The sequence below is a fragment of the Aythya ferina genome, assembly GCF_964211825.1.
Source record: "Aythya ferina genome assembly, chromosome: 18".
Taxonomy (NCBI): Eukaryota; Metazoa; Chordata; class Aves; order Anseriformes; family Anatidae; genus Aythya; species Aythya ferina.
Window position 1 is genome coordinate 8,923,176 of NC_140317.1, and position 23,162 is coordinate 8,946,337.

Genomic DNA, 23,162 nt, shown 5'->3' on the forward strand with positions numbered 1-23,162 from the left:
AAGGCACGGCTAATTTAGCCAAGTTGCCAGACTTGAGAAAGCTGGTTGAAAAGCCCTGTTTGGCAGTCTTGACATACGGAAGGACCCGTGTCTTCTGAAGAGAGCTCCACTTTTCCTCAACTTTACTCCACATGCAAATAAAAACTACTTGGCAATAGTGTGGCCCAGGACACAGGATAAAAAAAAACAAGAGCCCATCCACTACTGGGGGCCACCTTCTGGACAGTAATGCTTTGGAACCAAATCAGCTCTTCAAAAGTTAACCATGGAAATTTAATCCAGTTGCTTTTCAGTGCAGATTTGTATCTTATTTCACTTCAGACTAGATCTTTGCCATTGATACTAAAACTTGCATTTCTAAAACTGATGCACATTTGTATACTCTTGGCTCTGGTGAGTACAATGCAGATGAGATTTGGGAAGCTGTGCTCAGTTCAGTCTCATGTGAGCCCAGGCTCTATGATGGACAATGAGAGGCAACATCTAAGCTGATGCAGAAAAACAGGTGCAATTTCTAACAAACTAAAATTATTTGGGCCAATTTTCCTATTTAAAAGGATCCTCAAGAGAACCACAATTGTTATCGCAAATATAAGTCCTTATGGTGAAACAATGAGCTCCAATGGACCTCTCAAAATTTAATGTTTATATTTTAATTGGACAATCTGCAAAATAGGAGAAGTCCTTAACTGCACCTAAGCAGCAGTACTGGCAGAAGACTGTGGAAACACTTAAAGTGCTTTCAGGGAAGAAAAAAAAGGGACTGCTGATTTAAAGTCCCTTTTATAGCCATGTTTATTGCCATTCCTATTGTAATGTCTAAGCTTGCTATACTGCATGAGCCTCAGGCTTCTCTTCTCACCAGCTTCAAACTGGGAATTCATAAAGTACAGCTTTGGCCCAAAAAAGTACATGCAGAACACTGCTCACAGCATGCAGACCTAATTACGAAATGTTCACAGTGTAGCCCTTTACAAAGTCAGACCAACAGAACTAATAAGCAACCATCTTTGTTATTTAGAACACCTAGTAGCGTATTTCCTCATTACAAAGCTGCAGATTATTTTCAACTTATTGATGTTGTACCATGGAAAAAAAAATGTGATAGCAGCCCAGCAGAGGTTAGTTGCTTCTCTGATGTCAGAAGGTCTCTACCCTTCCTGTGCATCTGGTAGAACTCTTATTAATGGGAAATAGAATGGATTTCAAGTCCACTGGATCAGGAAAAAAAAATGGAATAAATGATGTAGCATGTCTAGGGACCGGGCTTCTTTTCAAGCCAGTGACAGATGAAGCAGCCTGGCTTTAGTATCTCACAGGGTCAGGGATAAAATGAGCCCGTAGCAGCTGGAGAGGAATCCCAGTGCAGACAACGTTTTTAACCTCTGCTGTAAGCTTCCAATAGAATAAAGCAAGAGATGATAAAAATGAGTATGTAACGAGCCACTGTGCCTTGACGGCTCAAGCTAGACTTGACACTGCCAGGACAGCCATATCAGCCTGAAATTGTGCCAGCTCTATTAGGGAGCCTGAGCCGTGTTACATTCAATGTCAAAACTGAAACAAAATAGAGATGTGCCCTGGATAGCAACTACAGTGAAAGATCGAGATAGCGTGTTCTGTGCTCAGCTTTGATCTGCATGTTTCACTTTGCCTACCTTGTTTACAACTTGGATCACACAATGGAGAAGATTCAATGCAACACCTTATTACTCTACCTTCTTTTAATCAAAACAATGAAGCAAGAGACAAGTTCTTAAAAACCTAAATCTTCTCATACCTGTCACATTCCAACCAAGTTATTTCTTTCAATACCACCATGTCTACTGTGTCTTGATTCCTATTCTACATAAACTCATCATTAGTTAAACTTCAGATATTAGTCAATAGAATGGAGATGCTGGCACTATCACTACTCATATTTAGGCTTTGTAGAATTCAGACTATGTTTACTTAAATATATATCAATATTTATAAATAATACATATTTGGGCTGCTGTTTATTGTACATGGCTAATTTATTGTTAAAATCAGATTTCCTTCCCATCTCCGTTGGTGCTTCTTTCCCATACTTCCCCTAGACCTACCTCTTGAATTCTCGTTTCTCCTTCTAACTCTCTTCATTATACTCCTGCCTTGTCAAAAGGTCACCTCTGCCTCCCTATTCCACCACATTTTTCCAGGTGCTCTCTATCTGCCCATGAATTAGAGCATCCAACTTGTGGAACCAGGGATGGACAGCAGAAGGCAACTGCAAGTTCTGGGCTGCAGAGAGGAGAGGCTGAAGTCAACTGAAAGGAAAAGACCCAGAAGTGCATCAATAGATTCCTTTTTTTCCAGTTATTGCCTAATGGTATCTATATAGATACGTACACATATCTATTTTTAGCCTGCAAGTATCGCACATGCACCACATAAAGCCAGAAAATGTCATTCTTCCAGCTTTCAGTCTGGCACAAGTTTACATATGAGCAATATAACTGAAATAATGCCAGGAGAGCAGTTAAAGGAGAGGTCAGGAAGCCTCTGCGTGGTGTTCCACCAAGCCACAAGCTAAGTGTTAGAAAAGCCAATGCAAATACCAGAGGAACAAGCTGGACTTCCTCTGGCTGATGTTTATTTCTATAATTGTTTTCCCAGATTCACCAAAATGATGAGGGTGCTTACGGGCATTGTGTCTGAGAGCAGAGAGAAACCCCTCACTCCCTGCTTTGACCCTGCAGTGAAGCGCTGCAGCCTGGTACATGCCTGGCCCAGCAGCTGCAGATTTGTATCCTCTTTGTCATGCCCTCACTATCCTACCACGTCAGCCTACATCAGGCTGAAGACAGAAACAGACTAGACATCTTATTCGGAGCTTTTTATTTTAATAGCATCATAGGTAAGGCAGGCTAGCTTGCAAGCTTAAGAAGTCACCCAATAAAATCCACCTGTCAGTATGTTACAAGGCTGTTCTAGCAGCAGTGCTACTAAACAGAACTGTATCAGGACTCTGAGGGATCCCTTCACTCAGAAGGCAATCTGGTACCAAGTCTTATTGGAGTTGCTTTCTCATACCATTATCTTTATTCAAGACAAAAGGAAGAAGCACATCCTGTTGCCCCACACTTTCCAAGAGCTATTTTGCAACCATTTCTTCTAGTAAGCAACAGCACAAGACCACCGAGTATCAGATCCTAAGTTATCCCTATTTTGGGGACCCAAGGGTCTTCTTCTACTGCGAGCAGAATGGAGTTACATGAGAAGGTGCTTATTAAACACTGAATCCTGCCTCCAGAGGGGGAACAAGCCTGTGGGTAGGCACTGTGCCATCCAAGTAGGTAGGTGTGCATGTCGAGGTAGCCAAGAGACTGCACATGCACAATCTGGGGACTGCAACCAGGTTTTCCAACCAAGCTAACAAATACCTAGCTGCCGACCCCGCAGTGTACCTCTGCTTCAGAGGACAACAGCCTCTGAAGGAATATCCTGAACTCCAATCATTTCTACAGCCACATGAAGTGATACCTGACCTTTGCAAATTAACAGAAGCAGACACAAGATGGAGAGAGATCTTTCAAAGCAGTGATCACATCATGGGAGCTCTTTACTCAAGTCCCAACAGAAGAGGCTAAAGCTCACTGTTGTTTCTGTAATAGTTTCATCAAAATCAGCACACAGCACCTCAGCCAACTTGGGTAATACTTCTATTTCCATTCTCACAGCAATAAAAATGGGGAAAAAGGAGAGGAACTATTTTGCAGAACGTGAAAATGGAGCCTATAGCAGTGACATACTGCAGAATTTGTTATTTTCTCTGTAGAAATATTTCATGTCATGCCTCTGACCCATGAAAACAGTTTAACAGGGAACATTCCAAACCGATTTTTACAGCGATTTTTTTCCCCTCAGGACTGAAGTATGAAAGTAACCAGACAATTTGTGCAGCTTCTAGTGAAAAAGCTGAAATAAAGAGGCCACTATTAAGCAGCTTTAAGGCAGCTACAGTATACTGGAATGATTACGCATATATTAATTTAATGCCACTTGCTTTCCACTTGCCTCAGTCCTAAAGCGATCAAGATTAACTGAGAAGAGCTACCCCTGGTGATTTCCTTAATCAGCGGAAGGTATATTTACACATAGCACCACATTTTTGTGGGGTTTAAGGAAGAAATACCATTTAAAGAAACACATGTGCACTTTACGTATACATTGCACAGTAACTTTCCCCACCTGCTGCACTATTTTTGTTTTATAGGCATCTGTAATTCAAGGAGCACAGTGCTAATTTCCATCATGCATGCTGCAAAGAGCATCAGTTTGAAGTTTGCTCTGTGATTGCCATCTTGTGGCCACATGAACCTGTCTTCCTTGCTGTTCACTGCTCAAAAACAAATCCATCTTGGAAAATTCACATTTTCGCTACTCCTTGAGCAATAAGGGATAGTTTAGGGCTCTGGCTATCAAATAATCAGGGCGGAATTTATCACTAGGACACGACACCAAATCCCATGAGCCCTGAGCATTAGTTCAAGAAAGGATTAAGGTGAGCTGCTCCCAAACATCTGCTCCTTGGCTCCAACAAAAGAGGAGCAGGGGCAGAAGCTGCCTGCACTTTCCCAGGGGCATGGAACTGCCTCTGTTCATTATCGGAAGTGAAACTCTGCCTTAGTTTATTATATTCACACCTTTCATATCAAGGACTCACAGAAGTGATCAAGTCTGTTCTACCTTGCACAAATGCCTGATCTAGAACCACCAAAACAAAGAAGCAACAACAACAAAAAAATTGATTCCTTTTTTTTTTTTTGTCATCATCTAATCTTCAGTAACCCAACCCAGCCCAGCCTGCCTGCTGAAGACTTTTCCATGTTACTTTTACTGCCAACTCACTGGCTGTCAGAAGGTCATTTAGACAGTCTGAACCACTTCAGCACTCATTACCAAGTAGTGGGTAAATCTTTTTTTTTAAAATACAGCTCGTTTAGCACCCCCAACAGCAAATGACAACAATAATATTAATACTAATAATAGAAACAAACTTCAGGACACGTGAAAATTATCATTTGATGACACAAAACACAGCTAGGGACACACACCTCACCCTTTAGAAGGTCAAAGGTCAGAGAGAGATCCAGGTTCACAGATCATCACAATGGGCCATAGATATGCTGGAAAAAAAGGATTAGAGAAGACCTAAAAAAAAAAAAAAAAAGGTCAGAGAAAAAAATGCCAAGAAGATCCAAAAGAATCCAGGCAGGTTAGGTAACAGAACATCAGACAAAAAGAAAGGGAGAAGTGGAGAAGTGTAGGAAGAAAAGAAGGTCAAAGAAGGTCAAAGAAGGTCAAAGAAGGTCAAAGAAGGTCAAAGAAGGTCAAAGAAGGTCAAAGAAGGTCAAAGAAGGTCAAAGAAGGTCAAAGAAGGTCAAAGAAGGTCAAAGAAGGTCAAAGAAGGTCAAAGAAGGTCAAAGAAGGTCAAAGAAGGTCAAAGAAGGTCAAAGAAGGTCAAAGAAGGTCAAAGAAGGTCAAAGAAGGGTCTGAGACAAGAATACTGGCCAACATTAGAAAAAGGGAGGCCAAAGCAGAGCAGAGAATGAGAGAAAGGAAGACATCACAAAACCTCACAGCTTACCAAAAGAGAAGAAAACAGAGCAGGGAAGAACAGATTTATTTCTATTTTAGTGTTCATTGGCAGGTGTTATATAGAAATAATTACACTTTTAAAAAAGATGCTGTTATCCTAATGATTCACTGCATGATGGCTTTGCCTAACTCTGTTGGAGTTATCTGGTAGACTTTCCTCCTTAGCACTCTGAAGATCTGCAGTTACCATTGTGCTCCAGAGCTACCCTAGTTTTGTTCTACTAGACCAGTTATTCTAATAAATTATGTCACATGCATACCATACCCTGTGCATCACTGCAGCTATAGCAAAATACCACAAGACACTTTCCCGTATTTCTTTCTCATCTTAGTATCTTCCAGGTATTCTCTTCCTCAGTTATGCAAGTATTTATTATAAATAACTTCCTCAGCTATTTAAAAACTATGTTAGGTAGAGCTTGCTTTTAATTGACTGAGGTCAGCACTGATCTGCCAAGCACAAAAAAGCAAGGCTCTTCAGGTTCACCCTGCTTCCTAACCACAAGGGAGCAAAACCTACTCTTAAGCCTATTGCTGGTAAGTGGTGATGACTGCACACACCAACGGGCGTTCTTCTTCACTACTGAGATGAGCAAAGGGCAGAGATACCTTGTGTTCCCTACACACATCTAGAGAACAGGCAACATGAAGCTCTCGAAAAGGAAATGCAAACCTTTAGTCTCATTTTTCATTGTTTCCTCAAGCTGTGTGATTAGAGCATCTCAAGTATCTTGCAATACAAGCTTCGTTGTATTCATCTTGACACATATTGCTTTAACGCCCAGCCAAACCCAGCCAGTCAGCACTCCTTTTTCCTACACCACACATACTCCCTAACTTTCAGATTTAAAAAAAAAGTCTTTACAGACAAAATGCTCCACAATGTTAGGAGTGAATTTGGCTCTGTGAAAAAAAATCTCTGATTATAAAGAAAATAAAGCTTTGCAGTACATTAGAAAGAAAAAAAGAAAGAAAAAAAAAAAAAAAAAGCAAAGAAAAGCTGTATTAAGAAAATCAACTAGTAATAAATGTAATCAAAAGAGCCAATCAGTTCTGCACCAGCTCAGTCTGGGCTGTGCCTCAAACACACATGAGGAAGTAGAGGGAGCTCAGGGCTTTTTTCCTGGAGCTGTAGCTCTCTTCAGCCCCCAGCTCTGTATAAGCAGCTACTTCTGCTGCTGCAGTAATTCCTTAAAACAGCACCACACAATATTTTTTCCCCCCATCTTTAAAGCTTTCTTTTATGTGACCTAGAACAATAAACTTCTTACAAGTGGTCTGTAATATCCTCTTGCCTCTGGCACAGCCAGGCAAGGCAAAGACGACCTTCCCCTCTGCTGCCCAGTCACACCCTTCCTAAAGGGATATAAACACACAGACTGCAGAGCAAATAAACCAGATATCTTTCATTAAAACCCTGCTCTGAAAGGTCCCCTTGGTTCAAGAAAAATCAAGGGCTAAGTAGAAAGTCATAATTACAATATAAAATCAAGCTTTGGAGGCTGCAGACAGCTGGAATTGGAACTAACACCACCCTCCAGCCTCACAGTCACTTTACCCCCAGGAAACGGGAATCTTGCAATTATATCTCAGTCTTCTAGCAATCTAGCATCAAGAAGCAAGAAACAGAGCAATGCAACAGAAACACACTTGGGTAAATCCCTAAGCCCAATTACAATGGTTACAATACAGTGTCTGGAGGATTTACCATATATAAATGATGAACACATTAACAACTCAAACAATGAGCATTGTTTAAACAAGATAACAACAAGGACTCCCTTCGGGGACAGCACAAATCATGAGCTGCTTTTCTCAAGTACATTCAAAATGCAATAATATAACTTCCATCAAAGAAAGATAAACACTAAAGTAGGATTAGCAACGGCCAGTACTTAGACACAAGTTGTGTTCCCAAATTTACATGATTAACAGGAACAGGAAAAGAAATCCTGAATATGCTGCAGCAGGTCAAGCTTTGGATTCCTGTTGTAACCAAATGTTGAAAAACCATAAATTTACCTATGAACAATGCCATGCAGAAACACTTCTGACTTCTGTCCCTGTACCATCATTGTCATCCTGTTTGAATACCATACATGTATTTCCTTTATTTGTTCTGTTGATTCAATTTTGTGAAAGGATGCCCAAAACAGCAACAGTCCACCTAGATCTCATGACACCAATGGTCCCTGCAACACTTTGTGTAGATTAACCACTACCACTTCATTCCCTTCCCCAAATTCCAGATGTCAATACATAGGTAGCACTGAGTAATCCCTTTTCCCTGACCTGAGCCAGAGCCTAACCAGATTAAGCACTGTCCTATTACTGACAGCGTAGCCTAATGGTTTATTCTTTTCACTAGGTTTAAATACCCTCACTTTACTATATTCTACTACAGCAATACTGAAGGCAGTGGTTATGAAGCAGTCCAGTTACATCCATGGAATCCCTTAATGGAATTCCCCAACAAGGCTAGCTTGGAATGGCACTATTCCACCTTTCCCTAAAAGAAAAACTGTTCAATAACAGTTAAAGATTAGAGACCCTCTTTTATCAGTGCAGTTCTGCTGAATTACCATCCCATAAAAATGCAATATTGAAAGACGCTTTCAAGGCAGTAAGGTATTGTATACAAGCAAGCATAAAATATGTAGCAGAAGTCTGCAACAATAACAAATATATAATGATTCATCCATCTATTTTCTACACAAATGAAAAATTGGAGCAATTAATTTTAATTGCAAGATTCAAGAAAAATATTAGTTAAAAGCATGAGAAGCTTGTTCACCTGTTTCTGATCTATTTTTCCATTATTCAAAGGGAAATTATTACACTTCATTTACAGCTTCTAATTTATATGTGCTGACATCATTAATACACAGAGATTACCTAAGATCTTTACAGTCCCTTCCAGCCAAAGCCTTTCTATGATCTTGAAGTTTGACTCGTTCTGCCATGCTGACTCCCAAACTGACAAGTAAACTCCAGATCCCAGGCCACAAAATGGGACTGCCCTCAGCTTCTACTTCTAGCCACTACTTAAAACCTAGCAAGATGAGTCTCCATGATACAAATTTAAAAGCTTTAGAAAAAAGGACATCAATTACAGGCAATGCTCCTAGATCATGCACGGTCCACGCTCCAGTGTCCAACAGGCTGCAAGCTGTCTGCAACTTGCACGGACAACCCGCCTGCTCTGGAGCACTGTTTCTCCCAGTCCCACAGAGCCCCTAGAAGCAGGTTACAGCACTTGCTCCAGCAGCAGCAGCTGCCACCTGTATCTGAACACACTCCTTCCAGTAGTCAGTATGAGGCAGGACTGCTAATCACCTGTGCAGGTGCATTGATGCCATGGGTGCATAAGCCTGAAAAAGCACTGGCAAGTGTTACAAGAATGCATAGACCAACTCCGGGATTCTCTCCTAGAAGGATATTTCTTCTGCTGAGTTACAAGAGAAGAGGGCAAGAGGATGATACTAACTACTATTGTTTGTTTGTGTTTGTTTTTGTTTTTTTTTTTTGCAATACAGTTACTTGCAATATTCAAGTGTACTGTATATGTAAACAGTATATAAAGAGAATATATAGTCCCATTCCCATGTGTGAAAATATTTCTAGAATTTGAAAGTCAAACTGCACTTGTTATCTCAGGCACTAACTACCTACCTCCTATTTACAGGCTCATCTGAAAGGGACAACCCTTAAAAATATTCAATTTTAATAAATGCATTTCTGCCTATCTTTAAAGGGCTAACATAAACAAATCTGATCTATTTTTCATAATTTTATTCAAAACTAAGGGGCTAGTGCAAAGACTTTCAGTACAAGTGTTGCTTTGGTAAAGACGGAAAGAGCCTACTTCTACAAATGAAAGATGCTGCTATTTCTCCTTAAGACTTGTTTTGAGAAAGTAACTAAAAGACATAGCAGTGCTCTGTCCAGTGTTTGAAGACACTTGTAGTGATAAAATTAATGACATTATTTAGTTGTTTTACTAACCTGAATTTACAATTGCCCTGATAATGTCAGCATTTTCCCATGTGAGCTGCCCTTTTCAAAGGCTCTATCACTATTAGCTTGTTACAGTCGAGCAATTTCAAAGCCCTAACTTTCTGTTCCTGTCATATTTACCATTTTATAATCTTTTAACGAAAAAGGAAAGAAAGTCTATAAAAGCCTATAAAGTATTATTTACTCAAGAGGCAGTTGGTTTCTTTCAAGCAGTCACTACCTATCTTCCATATAAATAGAAGTATAGGAAAACCTCATACAGTGTTTCTGGAAAAGGTAGTGTTTCTGTGAACAATAACCATCTTCAATATCACTTTTCTTATACCTATAAAGACTTCCATTACATTTTTTCCCCTCACCCAAAGAATATGGGAGAGCACGTGCCAGTGGCCATACTGTGCATCAGTGCAAGAATATGACATGACACTGAAGCCTGTACACTTAATTTCAGACTTAACCAACTATGACATAAAACAACTAAAACCAACAAATGAAATGAAAAATGTTGAAAGATATTGATCCCAGTCTCATGTAACGTGCTACCATGTTTGAAAGACTGAAGATCACAGGGGATCTTTCCCTATCTGTACAACTATCTGCTTAACGCTAACAGCAAGAATAGCAAACAAGGCTTTCCCCAGACAGCATTTTCCCTGGGAGGTTTAGCATGGAGCACAGGGGATACAGACAGCATCTGCAGACAAAACTGCAATAAAACCTCCAGGCCAATTCCTTCTGCCCTGTACTACTCTGATATGCACCACCCCTACAGCACACTGTGCTGCAGCTGCTGAGAGATTAACAAGTTGGAAAGATCTTAGACTCTAGCCCAACAGGCAATCCAAACTGATCGTTCAGTCATCAACCGTTCTGCAACAGGTAGACGAAGAACTATTTATCACTAAGTCTGGCTAACGTATAATTGAAAGCTTTTGTTTGATCTATGTTAGTTTAATATTACACACTGAAATACAAAGTTTTCAGGTTCTGGCCATCCTGAAAGCACAAGCTCAAACAGAGGATTACTGGGACACGAGAGCAGCCACCCAGCAGATAACCCTTGTTTACACCTGTATGGACAAAGAAAGGAAAGCAGGAACCCAGAGACACGAAGAGATCCTAAAGGAGGTGGGGGTATGCCTTGCTGATACCTGCCAGCCCTGTGCAGGCCCCTTCAAAGAGCCCGATAGCTTCAGTCTTAACTGCAGAACACTGATACCCACTGATAAAAGTTCCTATCAAAGAAGTCTTACTGTATTAGTAATAATTTAAACACTTGCCAAGTCTGGGGATTTGAACAAGGTACATGGAGTTACTTTATCAAACTAAGTTCCTTATTGAATGAATGGAGATTCATAAGTTCTGCACATTTGGTATCATGCTCTTACAGTTTTTATCTTCAAGATGTAGAAAAAGACATGATTGCAATGGGCTAAAGTAGGTTTACTTTCCTGGTGTTGTTCAGAATGGATATCTTGCGTGATTGAACAGCGCTTTGTTCAATTCTCAAAGCAATTTACTAGAATTGAGAACAGAACGTTTGGTAGAGCAAGTTGGTCAGTCCTGGATGATTACTTCTTATTCCAAAACAATTACAATAAAGGGAAAATGGGTTATGTTGCTGTAAAAATATGACTCCTTCCAAACAGCAGCAGAGAAACACATGGATACACAATCACAGCCGTAGCAGTCAGTACAGAAAACAGAGCAAGTCCATGCTATGCCACGAGAAGCCTAATTTGCAGAAATTGCTTAATGAGCTCCTTTTTAATATTTAAAGTGCCACATAAAGTCGGATACATGCCCCATAGTAACAGGAAATGTGCTTCCCCACCCCTTCCCACCCCCATTTTACATTTGCTCCCTCTGTAGGTTAGAAGCAGCTGATGCAATGCCACACCACAATGCAAGCACTGCAAGGGCATTCTTGGGACTGTACCGTCAGTAAATTATTGGATCAAAGAAAATGAAAAGCCATTGCTTCTCACTGCACTTGTTCCATTGCCAGACAAAGGACTTCTCCCCAGCTCTGCAAATAGGGCTTTGTAAATGAAAAGCTCTGTGTTGTGTTCCCCATACTGCTGCACACTATTTACTGTCTGGAACTTGAAATGGGGGAATGAAAGCAGCCTGAATTTTCAGAGGTTTCTGTGCCTGTAAATGAAGCCTATTTGGAAAATTGAGACCTCATCAGTTTCTGTCTGAGGAAGGAGAAAAGGGATAAATTCATTTCAGTCTGTGATAACGCTATGGCATAAAGTAAAATACAATAAAAGTCATTTAGCAGTCAGAAAACAAAGAGAGGAGTTAGAACTGTCAAGGTTTTCATTAAGCCACTCAAATAGTCAGCGGAGTTTTAAAATTCACAAAAATATCTTGCTTTCAAAAGTGTTCTAAGCCAACACCCTGCATACATGATTGCATTAAGCTACCAATACATCACCACCTAAATCCAGGTGATATCAAAACCTGTGATATTGAACAGAAGCACACAGGGCCCCGTGTTTCCCTGATACACTTGTCTGGAGAACCCTTATCTGCAAGGAGCACTTGGAACAACTTGGAAAAAGGGAAACTTCCAAAACAAGACTGCAATACTTAAACATTTTTAAGGACTGAAAAGAACAAGGGATTTACCTGTGTTTAGGTCTGTATGAATGCTGAAGATACATTCCAATGCTCACAGCACTCCCCACATATTTGCTAACACCAAGTTCCTCCAGTGGAATGTGTTTATACACAATAGGAAAAATACAAACATCTTGGAGGGATGCCTCAAATTTGCCTCTTTTCACAAAGTTCTTCTGCATACCAGACTTCAACAGAGCTTGCAAAAAATCATCCACACCCATGAGTTTACCTCACTAAAATGTCCCACCTGCAAGCCATCAGCCTGGTAACACTTTTGCCCACTGGGCACCAGCAGATCACAAGGCTTCATAAAAACACATTACTTAGTGTTTGCAAAAGTCACATTACTGAAAGAAAAAGGAAAATATTACAAGTGGCAGCCATGTGAACTCTACATGCTGCCAACTCCCCACGTCCCTTCTAGAAATACTGTGCCCAGTCCTGCATTGCCTTACACCTTGTGCCATTCACAGCAATTTCCACAGAAACGTAAAAATGATGGATCACATTCTTTAACCTTCACAATGCACAGATGTAAGTGACAACAAAGTACAAGACAAAAGGAGCATACTGAGAATAAAAGGATATTTTAACATCTGCTGTCCTCTCACATCTCACGTCTCTGGGCAAAGACTGCCAGCAAGGCAGCTAATTAGCACTAACTCTGGTGATCACTTTTTTGTATGAGTATACCTGTCTACTAAAGAACAAAATGAGATCAAGAGCTTATTTTGAAGACTGGAATGAGCAGCCATCAAGTGGTAATTATTTTGCGTTTACCAACAAGAAATTGTCTTGGAGAACCTCTCTCTTGTGCTGGTTTTGAACTATTTACTGCTTCTCAGCAAAGCTAGTCCAGCAATAAGCTCACACACTGGAAGTCCAGAAAAGTTGCAGACCAGTACTTGTAGAGACATTTCTGCTCTACAATGGTTTTGTCTCAAATAGCTGTATCTATATATACGCTAATTAGGTGCCACTGAAGTGCTGTTGGTTGAATACTAAAATAAAACATCTGCTTTCACCACCCATTTGTACTGAGGAGCACGTTGTAGTGTCAGGTTATTGTAATGTCAGGTTATCATAGTTTATATGCCAGCCATGTACAAAAACAATTACTTTTAAATGAAGCTGACATCATTTGCCCTCCTGTACTGGAGCTGTTCATCAGATGTCTTACCTCTGCCGTGTATCACTTGATTCCCTCTGAATTAATCTGCTGGGTCATGGAACCTGCTCATTTTAAATTTTTAGAAGATGGTTACATTTTCTTAAACCCTCATCCACATTCTTCAAGTGACTTCAGAGCTTTACACTGGGCTAAACAGCAGACTAGATCAACTTACCACCCCCAGAATGAAAAATAAAGCCACAGAACTGGACTTTTGCAAAAATATAACCTTCAAAACCTTTCAGGGGCAGAAGACAGCATTTTGTGCGTGCCTAGAGCAAGGGGACTCTGGTCTCTGGCTGGACTTAGAGATTCCATCTTAAAGTGCAGTACAAAAAATACAAACAAAACAAGCTTGGGGCAAAGCCAAGAAGACTTCTGTGCAGAGAGAAGGGAACACACGGCAAAGGAGAAATAGGTTTTGAGGAGAAAGTGGATGGGGAGGGGGAGAGACAGGAGGCCAAACAACCAAAAAGGATGAAGCCACCTTCCACACAGCAACCCCTTTAGCCCTCCTTTTCCAGCCTTCGTCAAGCAATCTCACTAAGGCCTCCCACCCCTTCCTCAACAGACAGCACTCTTGGGGTAGGTGGGGAAGCACAAACCTGTCTCATTATTATTAAACTAAATTTTGAATGAACTCTGGAAAAATCAGAGACAGGCTTGGTACATATATATGTGCTTGGGACCACTTTTAAGATTTAAAAAAAATTGAAGCTCTGTGCCATTACTAAAACTGCTGCAATGAGATATTACAGTGGCATGTCTGGGGAAAGACTGCTCAGTCTTTTTCCCCTTGCCAGCAGCAGAGCATTAGGGCAGGTTATTAAACATTTGCTTCTTTAAGCAACAGTCCCAGGTTAGGATTAACATCCCGAGCCACAGGAGCTTTTCAAAAGCTATAAATTTCACCTAGGGTGCAGCAACTTGCTCTTTGCCTTTATCCCACCTGTGCTAGTTATATTAAAAAGAAAGAAGGGAGGTTGGAAGGCAAAGATGCAGAAAAGAAAAAATAACTTATCACAGTGAGAAGGATTTAGCCTGCAAATGAGTTTTATCAGAAGCAGGAGAGCCAGAACCCCTTGGAAGGGAAGCCCCACAGCCAGACATGGAACCCACGACCAGAACAGCACATGGGATCACGGCCATGGCCACAGGGACAGTGTCTGAAAGGAGAGCCCAGCGCAGTCCCACAGGCTGTTTCGCCCACATTCACAGGGATCCAAAAACTGTATTGGGAAATAATTTCTGCCACCTGACCTAGAGCTCCTCCAGAGTATTAGGTGGCAAAAATCTTATTTCCTGATCCTCAGATGATCCTGGATTCACAGTGCTGTCCCAGCAGACAAGCATCTCTCGTTCCCTATCAGCCTGTACAGGCCTAACCCAGCTGAGCAGTCCCTAAAACTTTTTTCCCCCCCTTAATCGAGGTTTTCATCCAGTTGAATATTTACCAGAATGAGAATTCTTCTGCCTGAGCAGAGATGGAAAGACGAAAAAAAATACCCTACATGAGAGCTGTGTGTTTGTACGTACTATTAGACAAGAAGAGCATATGAAAAATTTAAATTCTGATTTGAACTTTAAAGAACACCCTGTTCCCCCGGGTAGCAGGGTTCAGCTGAGGAGGTTTATCCACACTGACTGCGGTACATATGGCTCTTCTGAGTAAGCATACCAGAAGGTTTTGTTGTTTTTTAAAATAAAAGCTTGATTTTTTTCCCCCCTGAAATTTTCCAAGATGCTCACATGTAAAAATTATGAAGCCTCTTTGCAGACCTAGTACAAATTTTCCCCCCCCACCTGACAAATGGAGGGTTTTTTTTCAGGGTTACAAATCACCCGTTACTCTTAGCTTTAGAGGGACCATGTCAGTAAAAAATACTGCAGAACAGATTACCTAGAATGCACTCAGGTATTAGTGACAAGTCTGTACAGCAGCAGCTCATCATTGCCTTTGTAAGAGCTATACCCCAAAAAGCCTGCTGTATCCTTAAATAGGCAATAGGCGCTGTAAAGCAACATTAGGCAACCTCGTCACCATAATTCAGGGAAACACACCTAGCACAGTTAAGAATTACTACACAGCAAGAGCTTCTGGTAGCATTTACACACATCAAGAGCAGTGAAATGGCTCTATACTAATAAGGCAAACTATACAATAGCCTTTTAGAGGAGGGCATAAGGAATGCATCTCTGCTCCTGCACGCGCTGCTGCAGCACTTCTGCCTCCCTCAACGGCTGCCTGTCTCTCCTGAGCCCTTCCTGATTTTAGAAGCCCCGCAGTTAAGCACACTGCAGGCATGGCAGGGCTTACTCAGTCACATATATACAGTGTGATAGTCCCATCAGTATGTTAACATTCATTTCTTTGTTCTTTAACTGTTCATTAATCCGCACTCACAAAAAAAAAAGAGCTGTTTCACCACATTACACTGAGGAAAGCCAAGAGGAGCAGCCAGGTGAGAAAGGAGCATGACTGCTCCCTCTTCTGTAAACCAGCAGCCTGCAGTTCAATGGGGATGGCCACGAAGCCAAAACCACCAGCAAGAAACCAGGAATTAGGAAAAATACCAAGAACCAGGTACACAAGAGACACAATTGCTCATCCTGGCAGGAATTCCCTTCAGCCTGCATCCCCACGGCTTTCCTATTATAAGTCTGAGAAGGCAAACATCTCTCAGGAAAGTGGTCCTGTTTCAATCCATCTCTGCACAGGCAGTTTCTACAGTGATAATAAGAGTACTGCATCCCAAACAACTCGCTAAATCTAGATTAACGGAGCTATCCCTAGAGCTTTCAGAAAACACACTTTAGATTCCCTTAGGGATACCTTTCCCAGAATTCAGCTATTGTCAAACTACTGAAACTAAAACTTGAAGAGAAACAGCAGCTCAGAAGGACCGTCTGGACTTCCAGCTCCAGGTCGCTGCAGCGAAATTCACCACCATCACACAAATATACCAATGAGCAAAGCTTCACCCCCCAGGAAAAAGATTCAGAAAAGCATTATACCATAAGGAAACTCTTACCTTTCTTCCCACACTCAGGCATACCTTGACCCAAGCTGAATTCATCCGTAAAAAAGAACCTCTGCTCTGCTTCCACTCAACTATAGCTGCCTGCCTGCACAGGTGTCCCATCACATGCCACTTCAAGACAGGCTTCTCCACTTAACTTGTCAACTTGGTTTTAACAAGCTCAACCTGTCCTTATCTTCAGACAAATCCATTTACGTAGCTGTTTCTAAAATACCTTGGATGGGCATAGTTCTTTGTACTACTAAGAGATGCTTTTTGACCACTGTGATGAAAAATCTGAGGCTATAATTAAAGAAAAAGTCTGAAATGGAAGAATATGTACTTGTTCCTTCTGAATTCTGTGGGAACAAGACACAGCCTCATCATTATGAAAGCTTTTTTACTTTTTGAAAGGACTTTGTGCTTCACTTAGAAGGCTTAGAGATGAGTGACTGACACTAAGTAGACCTTCAATGTTTAACCCCATGACTGCTCCATCCAGTGAGCACAGAGAAGAGCAAATGCCAGGCCCCCATAACAGCACAGTGCAAGTGCCTCCTGCTGCATCTCCCCAGCTTCAGCCAGAGCACAGGTGTCCGGCCTCTCAGAAATGAGGGATTGCTACGATCTGAACCATGACCCCATAAATCATCATCCAACCCAGAAACACCTGACATACCCAGCTGATATTTTGCTGGGTAAAAACTTCAGAATAAGACATTTGTATACCTGATTATGGAAATGCAGAACTCCTTGAAATAGTTTTAAAACTCCCATGAATTCAGGAAATTGTTCCCCAGAAAATAAATGCATCTCCGTTGTTTAGTGATCTCACTTCTGCTACAACACATGTGTGCGAATGTGCACTCCAGCACTTAATGATGCTTATAAATGTTATGATACTGCTCTGTGTGCAGGGACTAGCATTTGATATTTATGAAGTCTTAAGTAATTTTGCCTAATAAAGTTAATGAAGTATAAGTTAGTAGCTGGAGTATATCAGTCTCATCATTTTCACTACCACTATACATAAGCACTTAAGATCATTACCATAAAAATTTAATAAACTCATTTTTTGCAAGTTTTCTTCCCTAACCCTTCTTCCTAGGCTGATCTCTGAAAGTGGCACAGACACCTAGAAGATGAAATGCATCTGTAGGTGGCATCACCATGTGTTTCACAGAAACATCAGCCCTGGCTATGTCCTTGAGAGCAAAGGATCATTTGCTATCAAAATGCAGGAAAACTATGAGGGGAGAAACCTAATGAAGCAATGACACGCTCATCAGGAACATAATCTAACTGTGAAGTAGCTCCATTAAAAATATTGGCTAACTTTCCATGAACTTAAAACTGTTATGAGTGTTAACAGCAATTATGTGCCTCATATTTTTAGATTAAGAGTGCCAGCTGAGCTGAAGACTTTTTTTCCAGGGGACTTATCTAAGTCTGTCTGAAAAACCAAGGAAGAGGTTCCCAGAGGATAGATCAGGAAGACAACAAAGCTCAGAAGAAAAAGAGCAGCTTGTGCCACAGAGCTGTGCCCAGCGCCAGGCACTCGGACGTGCAGAGCTGGGGCAGGGGGGTCCTGTTCTTGCAGAGCCCTTCAGCAGATCCGGCTATTTTACTGCTGTTGGAAGTTAGTCAAGTCTTCCAGACTCAGGAAAAACTAGAGACCTGACCCATTCATTAATTTACCATATTTCACCTTCATCAGGAAAAACTAGAGACCTGACCCATTCGTTAATTTACCATATTTCACCTTCATCTGTTCTTGGCCATGTTTTGCATAAGCACACAATCTTCCGAGCTGAAAATGCTCCTGAAAACATTGGACTTACTCCGCGCAACTAAAAAAACAAATTATCTAAGCCAGCTTCAGAGATTCATATCCTTTCACATCTCAAACACCCACTCATTTATTATTCTATTTGGAAAAATGTTACATGATACTCTCAGATTTTCTCCCTCCAGGAGAAATCAGCATATGGCAAAACCAAGAAAAAAGCATTAAATGCATTCAAGTGAAATTCTGTTCTACTGTTTTAATTGCTCAGAGGTGAAGACATGATTTGCTGGAGGATATATTCAAACAAACTCAGGGAGTTATTACAGCTGCATTATTATTTTTTTTTTTTTAAAGGTACGCCCCCAAAAATGTAATTTCCAAAGGTATTTCTTGGTTAGCTTCTTTCTGGGTAGAAGCATCAGTACACTGCATATAGGGCACAATTCTGTATGTATTGTTACAAGACAGTTGTTTACAGAGACACCCTGAGTTTATATCAGCACAACAGTATCAAGCAATTATTTTAGCAATAAATACAACTGACTGTGTTACTGAGCACTTCTTTTAGTTTGTCATTTGCATTTTCTGCAGTGCACCGATGTAACCTATAGAAATCATCATACTGAATCTCCCACATCTGGATTCTTCCAGACATTTTGCTAACTGCTGGGGATTTTTCTGCTGTTCAATATGTCACTACCCCTAATTATTGGACTTACCCCTAGCATCACCAGAGTTTGTTTTATTGACAGGAATCCAGACAGCTAATGGTCTCCTTTAAGCTGTGTGTAAAAAACTGACTTCTCAGAGATTTGAGGGTAAGTTTACTGCACATCTCTTAAAGGCTTTAATTAATGTCTCATATCCAGAGTGAAGACAGATGGTCACAAAGTGTTTAGAAAATTAGACAAGTAAAATTTCACTGTGGAAAAGCAGCTCTGGCATTATTAGACACACAAGATAGCAAGATATTTATGTAAGTTTATAATAAAGGTAATTATTTTTAGATGGCCCTGACTATAGCCAACTTTATGACATACCCCCCTCCCATTTTCCTGGATTGTATTTTCATCCATATTCAGAAGAGACGCGGGAACCTATGAATTTCTGTGCAAGTTTTAATTTTCTGCAACAATCTCAACTTTAGTGACTGTCTTTGCAGAAACCTGCCAAAGCTGACAGGTTAGAAATACTCTGACCTGAACATCAGTTCCCAGAGAACTAGTACTCCTCACAAAATCTAAACACCATATTCATCAGCAGAGTCACTTTAAAGTATCTGCAGAAGGAAAACAGACTGGAGAATGAAAGGAACACCTTCAGTATCATTCCAGAACTACAAGTCCGTAAAAAAAGGGAATAGCAGGTGCATATACAAAAACAGGCCAAGGCATAACAATCCAATGAGAGAAGCTAATCCAATGTTTTAGAAAAAAATGACAGGAAATCAAGCAACTAAACTTGAGATCCCAGTTCCAACTCAGCATATCATTTATTTCACCTCTGTACCTCTCCCCTCCCCTCCCCCCCAAGACAAACCTAATATTACTTACTATACATGATTACATCCCTTAATAAAGCTCTTTTAGATCTTCAAACTGAATGGGCTGCAAGTACAGATGATTACAATCAAGGAAGACACTAACATTTTTCCCTAATTTAGCCCTGCTGGGCTTCAAGACACTGTTTTGAATTATATAGCACCTCCACTTTAAGATTACTAAGTGGACATTGTACCTGCAAGTACAAATTGCTATTATGTTAATCACAATAGGATGAATTTTAAGCAAAACACTGGTTTCTCTTCTGACCATAATAATCTGCACCTTGCTGCTCTATGCCTGTCACGCCTTTTACTCAAATACCTTGAGGGAAATTAGAAACACAATTCAACTTTGCCACAGTGAAGCTACAGCATCTTTTTCAAAAATCTACAAGAAAATAAGATCTATAGATCTAGATCTAAAATAAGATCTAAAATAAGATCTATAATCTCCATCCTACAAAGGGAAAGCGTATTGTTTATAGTCCTGAATTTGAATTAAAAGTTTTCATAAGCCCTCAGCAACTCATGCTTACTCCAAAATTATACAGTTCTGATTGGAAAGCTTAAGTACACGGTTTTAAAACTTTTCCTTGACTTTAGTATAGTCTGTGTATTTCTGAATTTTTAGAGAAAAGCCACTTGCTATCAGGCCTGATGCAACACATCACTTAAACCGCGAATAAGAGTCACAAATCTCAAGAGTCTTCCATTCAACTGGAAACAGCATTTAAACTTTGCTTTTTCTGCAACTGAAACCCGTACCCTCAAGGGATCCCAAGGACAGCCTCTGTTCTCTGTTCCACAACTACATTAAAGTCGTTATATCCAATCAAAATAGGTCGAGATAAATTTAGACACAGAAAATCAGCATTGTTCTGCCAAACAGCATTCTTTGAGAAAGAAAAAAGGAGAAACACTTTAATTGAAGATTTGCTAAATTTTGACCAGCTATCTGTCCATACTAAATCTTACAATAATTAATCTTAATTGGTATACATCACTTTATAGCCTCGGCTCAGTATGTGGTATAATACACAGCTGAAATACACCAGCACTAAGTGGTTTGAGAACTGACAGCTGGATTATGTTAATATAGATATAAACATTTTTATAAGCAATAAAGGGCTTTGTTAAATAGAAAATTAACTTACACAAATTTGCCTGTTTTTCTTGAATCCCATGTGACTGCTATATTTACCCACACATTTCTTGTGTCTTCTCAATTAAATGTAACCTTGAATTTCCTATTAACAAGGACTTTTCCACTCATTTCCAGACTTCATCTCAGTACAGTGATCTTGAGTTTTCAGGCACATATTGTAATATATATTATGAAAATCAAATCAGGCTGCAGTCAGTTCAAAGTGTATAATCAGCTTATAAGATTTTGTTCAGGTTAAGGGGGCTCAAAGTAATTTGACAAGATCTGTAACTTAATAGTTTTAGTCACCAGAAGAAAATACACAGGTGCAGACTGCCTCAATGAGTGCCCCAGAATGGGTTAGACTGTATTCCCTGCCATATAAACACAGGACAAATATCATGTCTGAGCACCCAAGAGATGTTCTGTTCCAGAAAACGTAATCTTTGTTCCATAGTTTCATCAACAGAAAGCCAAACAACAGTAGGAAGTCATTAAGTGCCTAGCGGATTGCTGCTCAAAAATGCAGTGTAAATACACAAGAATTTAGTGACAGTGTGGTCTACTGAATGCCAGCTGGATGCCTAGACGTATCAGATAGCAGTAACCTGAGCATTTTGTCCAGTACATTCTTTTACTGCTGACACCCTTCAGAAGAGCTCTATATCCTCCACCAGGACTCACAAACCACAGCCCCCCTGCCAAAACCAACAAAAAAAAGGGGCGGAGAGGGTGTGTGTGTGCACACGTTAGGGTGTTACTTAAGACCTTTAAATACTTTGAGAAGCACTGTTAGGTGAGAAACCAGCTTCTTTTTAAGGTGTTCTATAACTGCCATATCTACAGCACTGCATCCAGAGAGGAGATTCTTACTTGCTCTCCCTAATCAGCAAATAGCTAGGTGTACTGGGTCTGGCTGGAATGTTAACTAGGAAAATCAGGTAGTGGTTGAAGCAGTTCCACAGGGATTTATGGAAGTAACTTTCCAAATAATTTTGAGAGAAGCACTCTTGGACCTTGAATTAGACACTATGAAAATCATTTTGATCCTTTAAACTTTTGCTATTCAATTTCACCACAAATCTAGTTCCAGAATCCGGAGCAAACTGTTTCAAGACAGACTTAGCAGTAAACCTAATAATCTAAGTAACCAGTGTTACTCCAGCATCTAGTCAGTCTTTTTTTCCTTTCAGATTTCGTTTCTAAGCACCAGACTAATTGTCTTTAGCTTGCAGAATTGGACAAGATCACAGCCTGAAGGGGAAAGGCTGTGGTGATAAATATTTAATGGGCTACATCAATAAAATTTATTTTGCCAAGGAGAATGGAAGAGGAAAAAGCAGAGAAATAATTCATTAAAAGAACTTCAGCTGAGCAATGCCAGTAAAAAAAAAAAGCCACGCTAGGAAAAAAGGAATTAAACACAAAGGTTTTAAATAGGTCAGAAGTATAAGTACTATTAACACATAGCAAATTGACAAAGCTGAATTTTTCATTTGAGATGAGTACTGTGATATGTTTATCTAAAATGTGGTAGTTCATCCACAAATGAACTACAAATTAATTGCAAATAAATATCCTAGACACATTAGTAACATCAACTTCTTGCAATACTTATCAACATCTCACTTTTTAAATCTGGTAATTACCTGAAAGTCATTACTGAAAACACATTACAAAATGCCACAGACACACTGAGGTTTTTTTCATTTCTCAAAACGCAGAAGTCTTCACTATTCTATGTTGAATGGAGCTGTAAGCTATGTTTTGCAGAAGACAAAATACAACAGCAAGAACTAAGATATTTAGTGCAAAGGTTAAACTTGCTTGTTCTCCAGTGCTCCTCATTGTCAAGCTTCATATTTGCTAACCACATCACAGAATTTGTTTAAAATGTTTAATCTCTCCTTTCTTTCTGGCATTATTTGGAAGCATTTGCAGTGACACAACAGCATACAGCACCACAGCACACTATGTAACACCTTTTCTATTCGCTTTCCTGTCCCATTCAACCTAAACCACAAATCTGCAGGATGTACAGGGAAGAGCATTAGAAGCTGTTGGACTTGTTAACAAGGCCAGGAATCCCTTAATTCCTAGTTTGAGATCTGTTAACGGCTTGCTATATGGTTTTGAAACACTAGGTTCAGAATTATTTCTTCATGGAAAGAATGGAGACACTGGAAGAAGAGGGGCAGAGAGACAAGAGGATTAAGTGTACT

The 23,162-nt window shown here is 40.2% G+C and overlaps 1 protein-coding gene across 5 annotated transcripts in view; it reads right to left on the reverse strand.

Moving 5' to 3' along the window:
- The window catches only part of LOC311420889 (uncharacterized protein), a 210,166-nt gene extending 193,156 nt beyond the window's left edge, over positions 1 to 17,010 (reverse strand). For all 5 annotated transcript variants that reach the window (XR_014684588.1, XR_014684589.1, XR_014684590.1 and 2 more), the window contains exon 1: positions 16,477 to 17,010. Coding sequence is in view for 1 of the 5 variants with exons in the window: in XM_084492228.1 (XP_084348354.1) it covers positions 16,477 to 16,587 (111 nt within the window). In the remaining 4 variants the exon portion in view is untranslated. The remainder of the gene's footprint in view (positions 1 to 16,476) is intronic.
- Between the last annotated feature and the right edge of the window lie 6,152 nt (positions 17,011 to 23,162).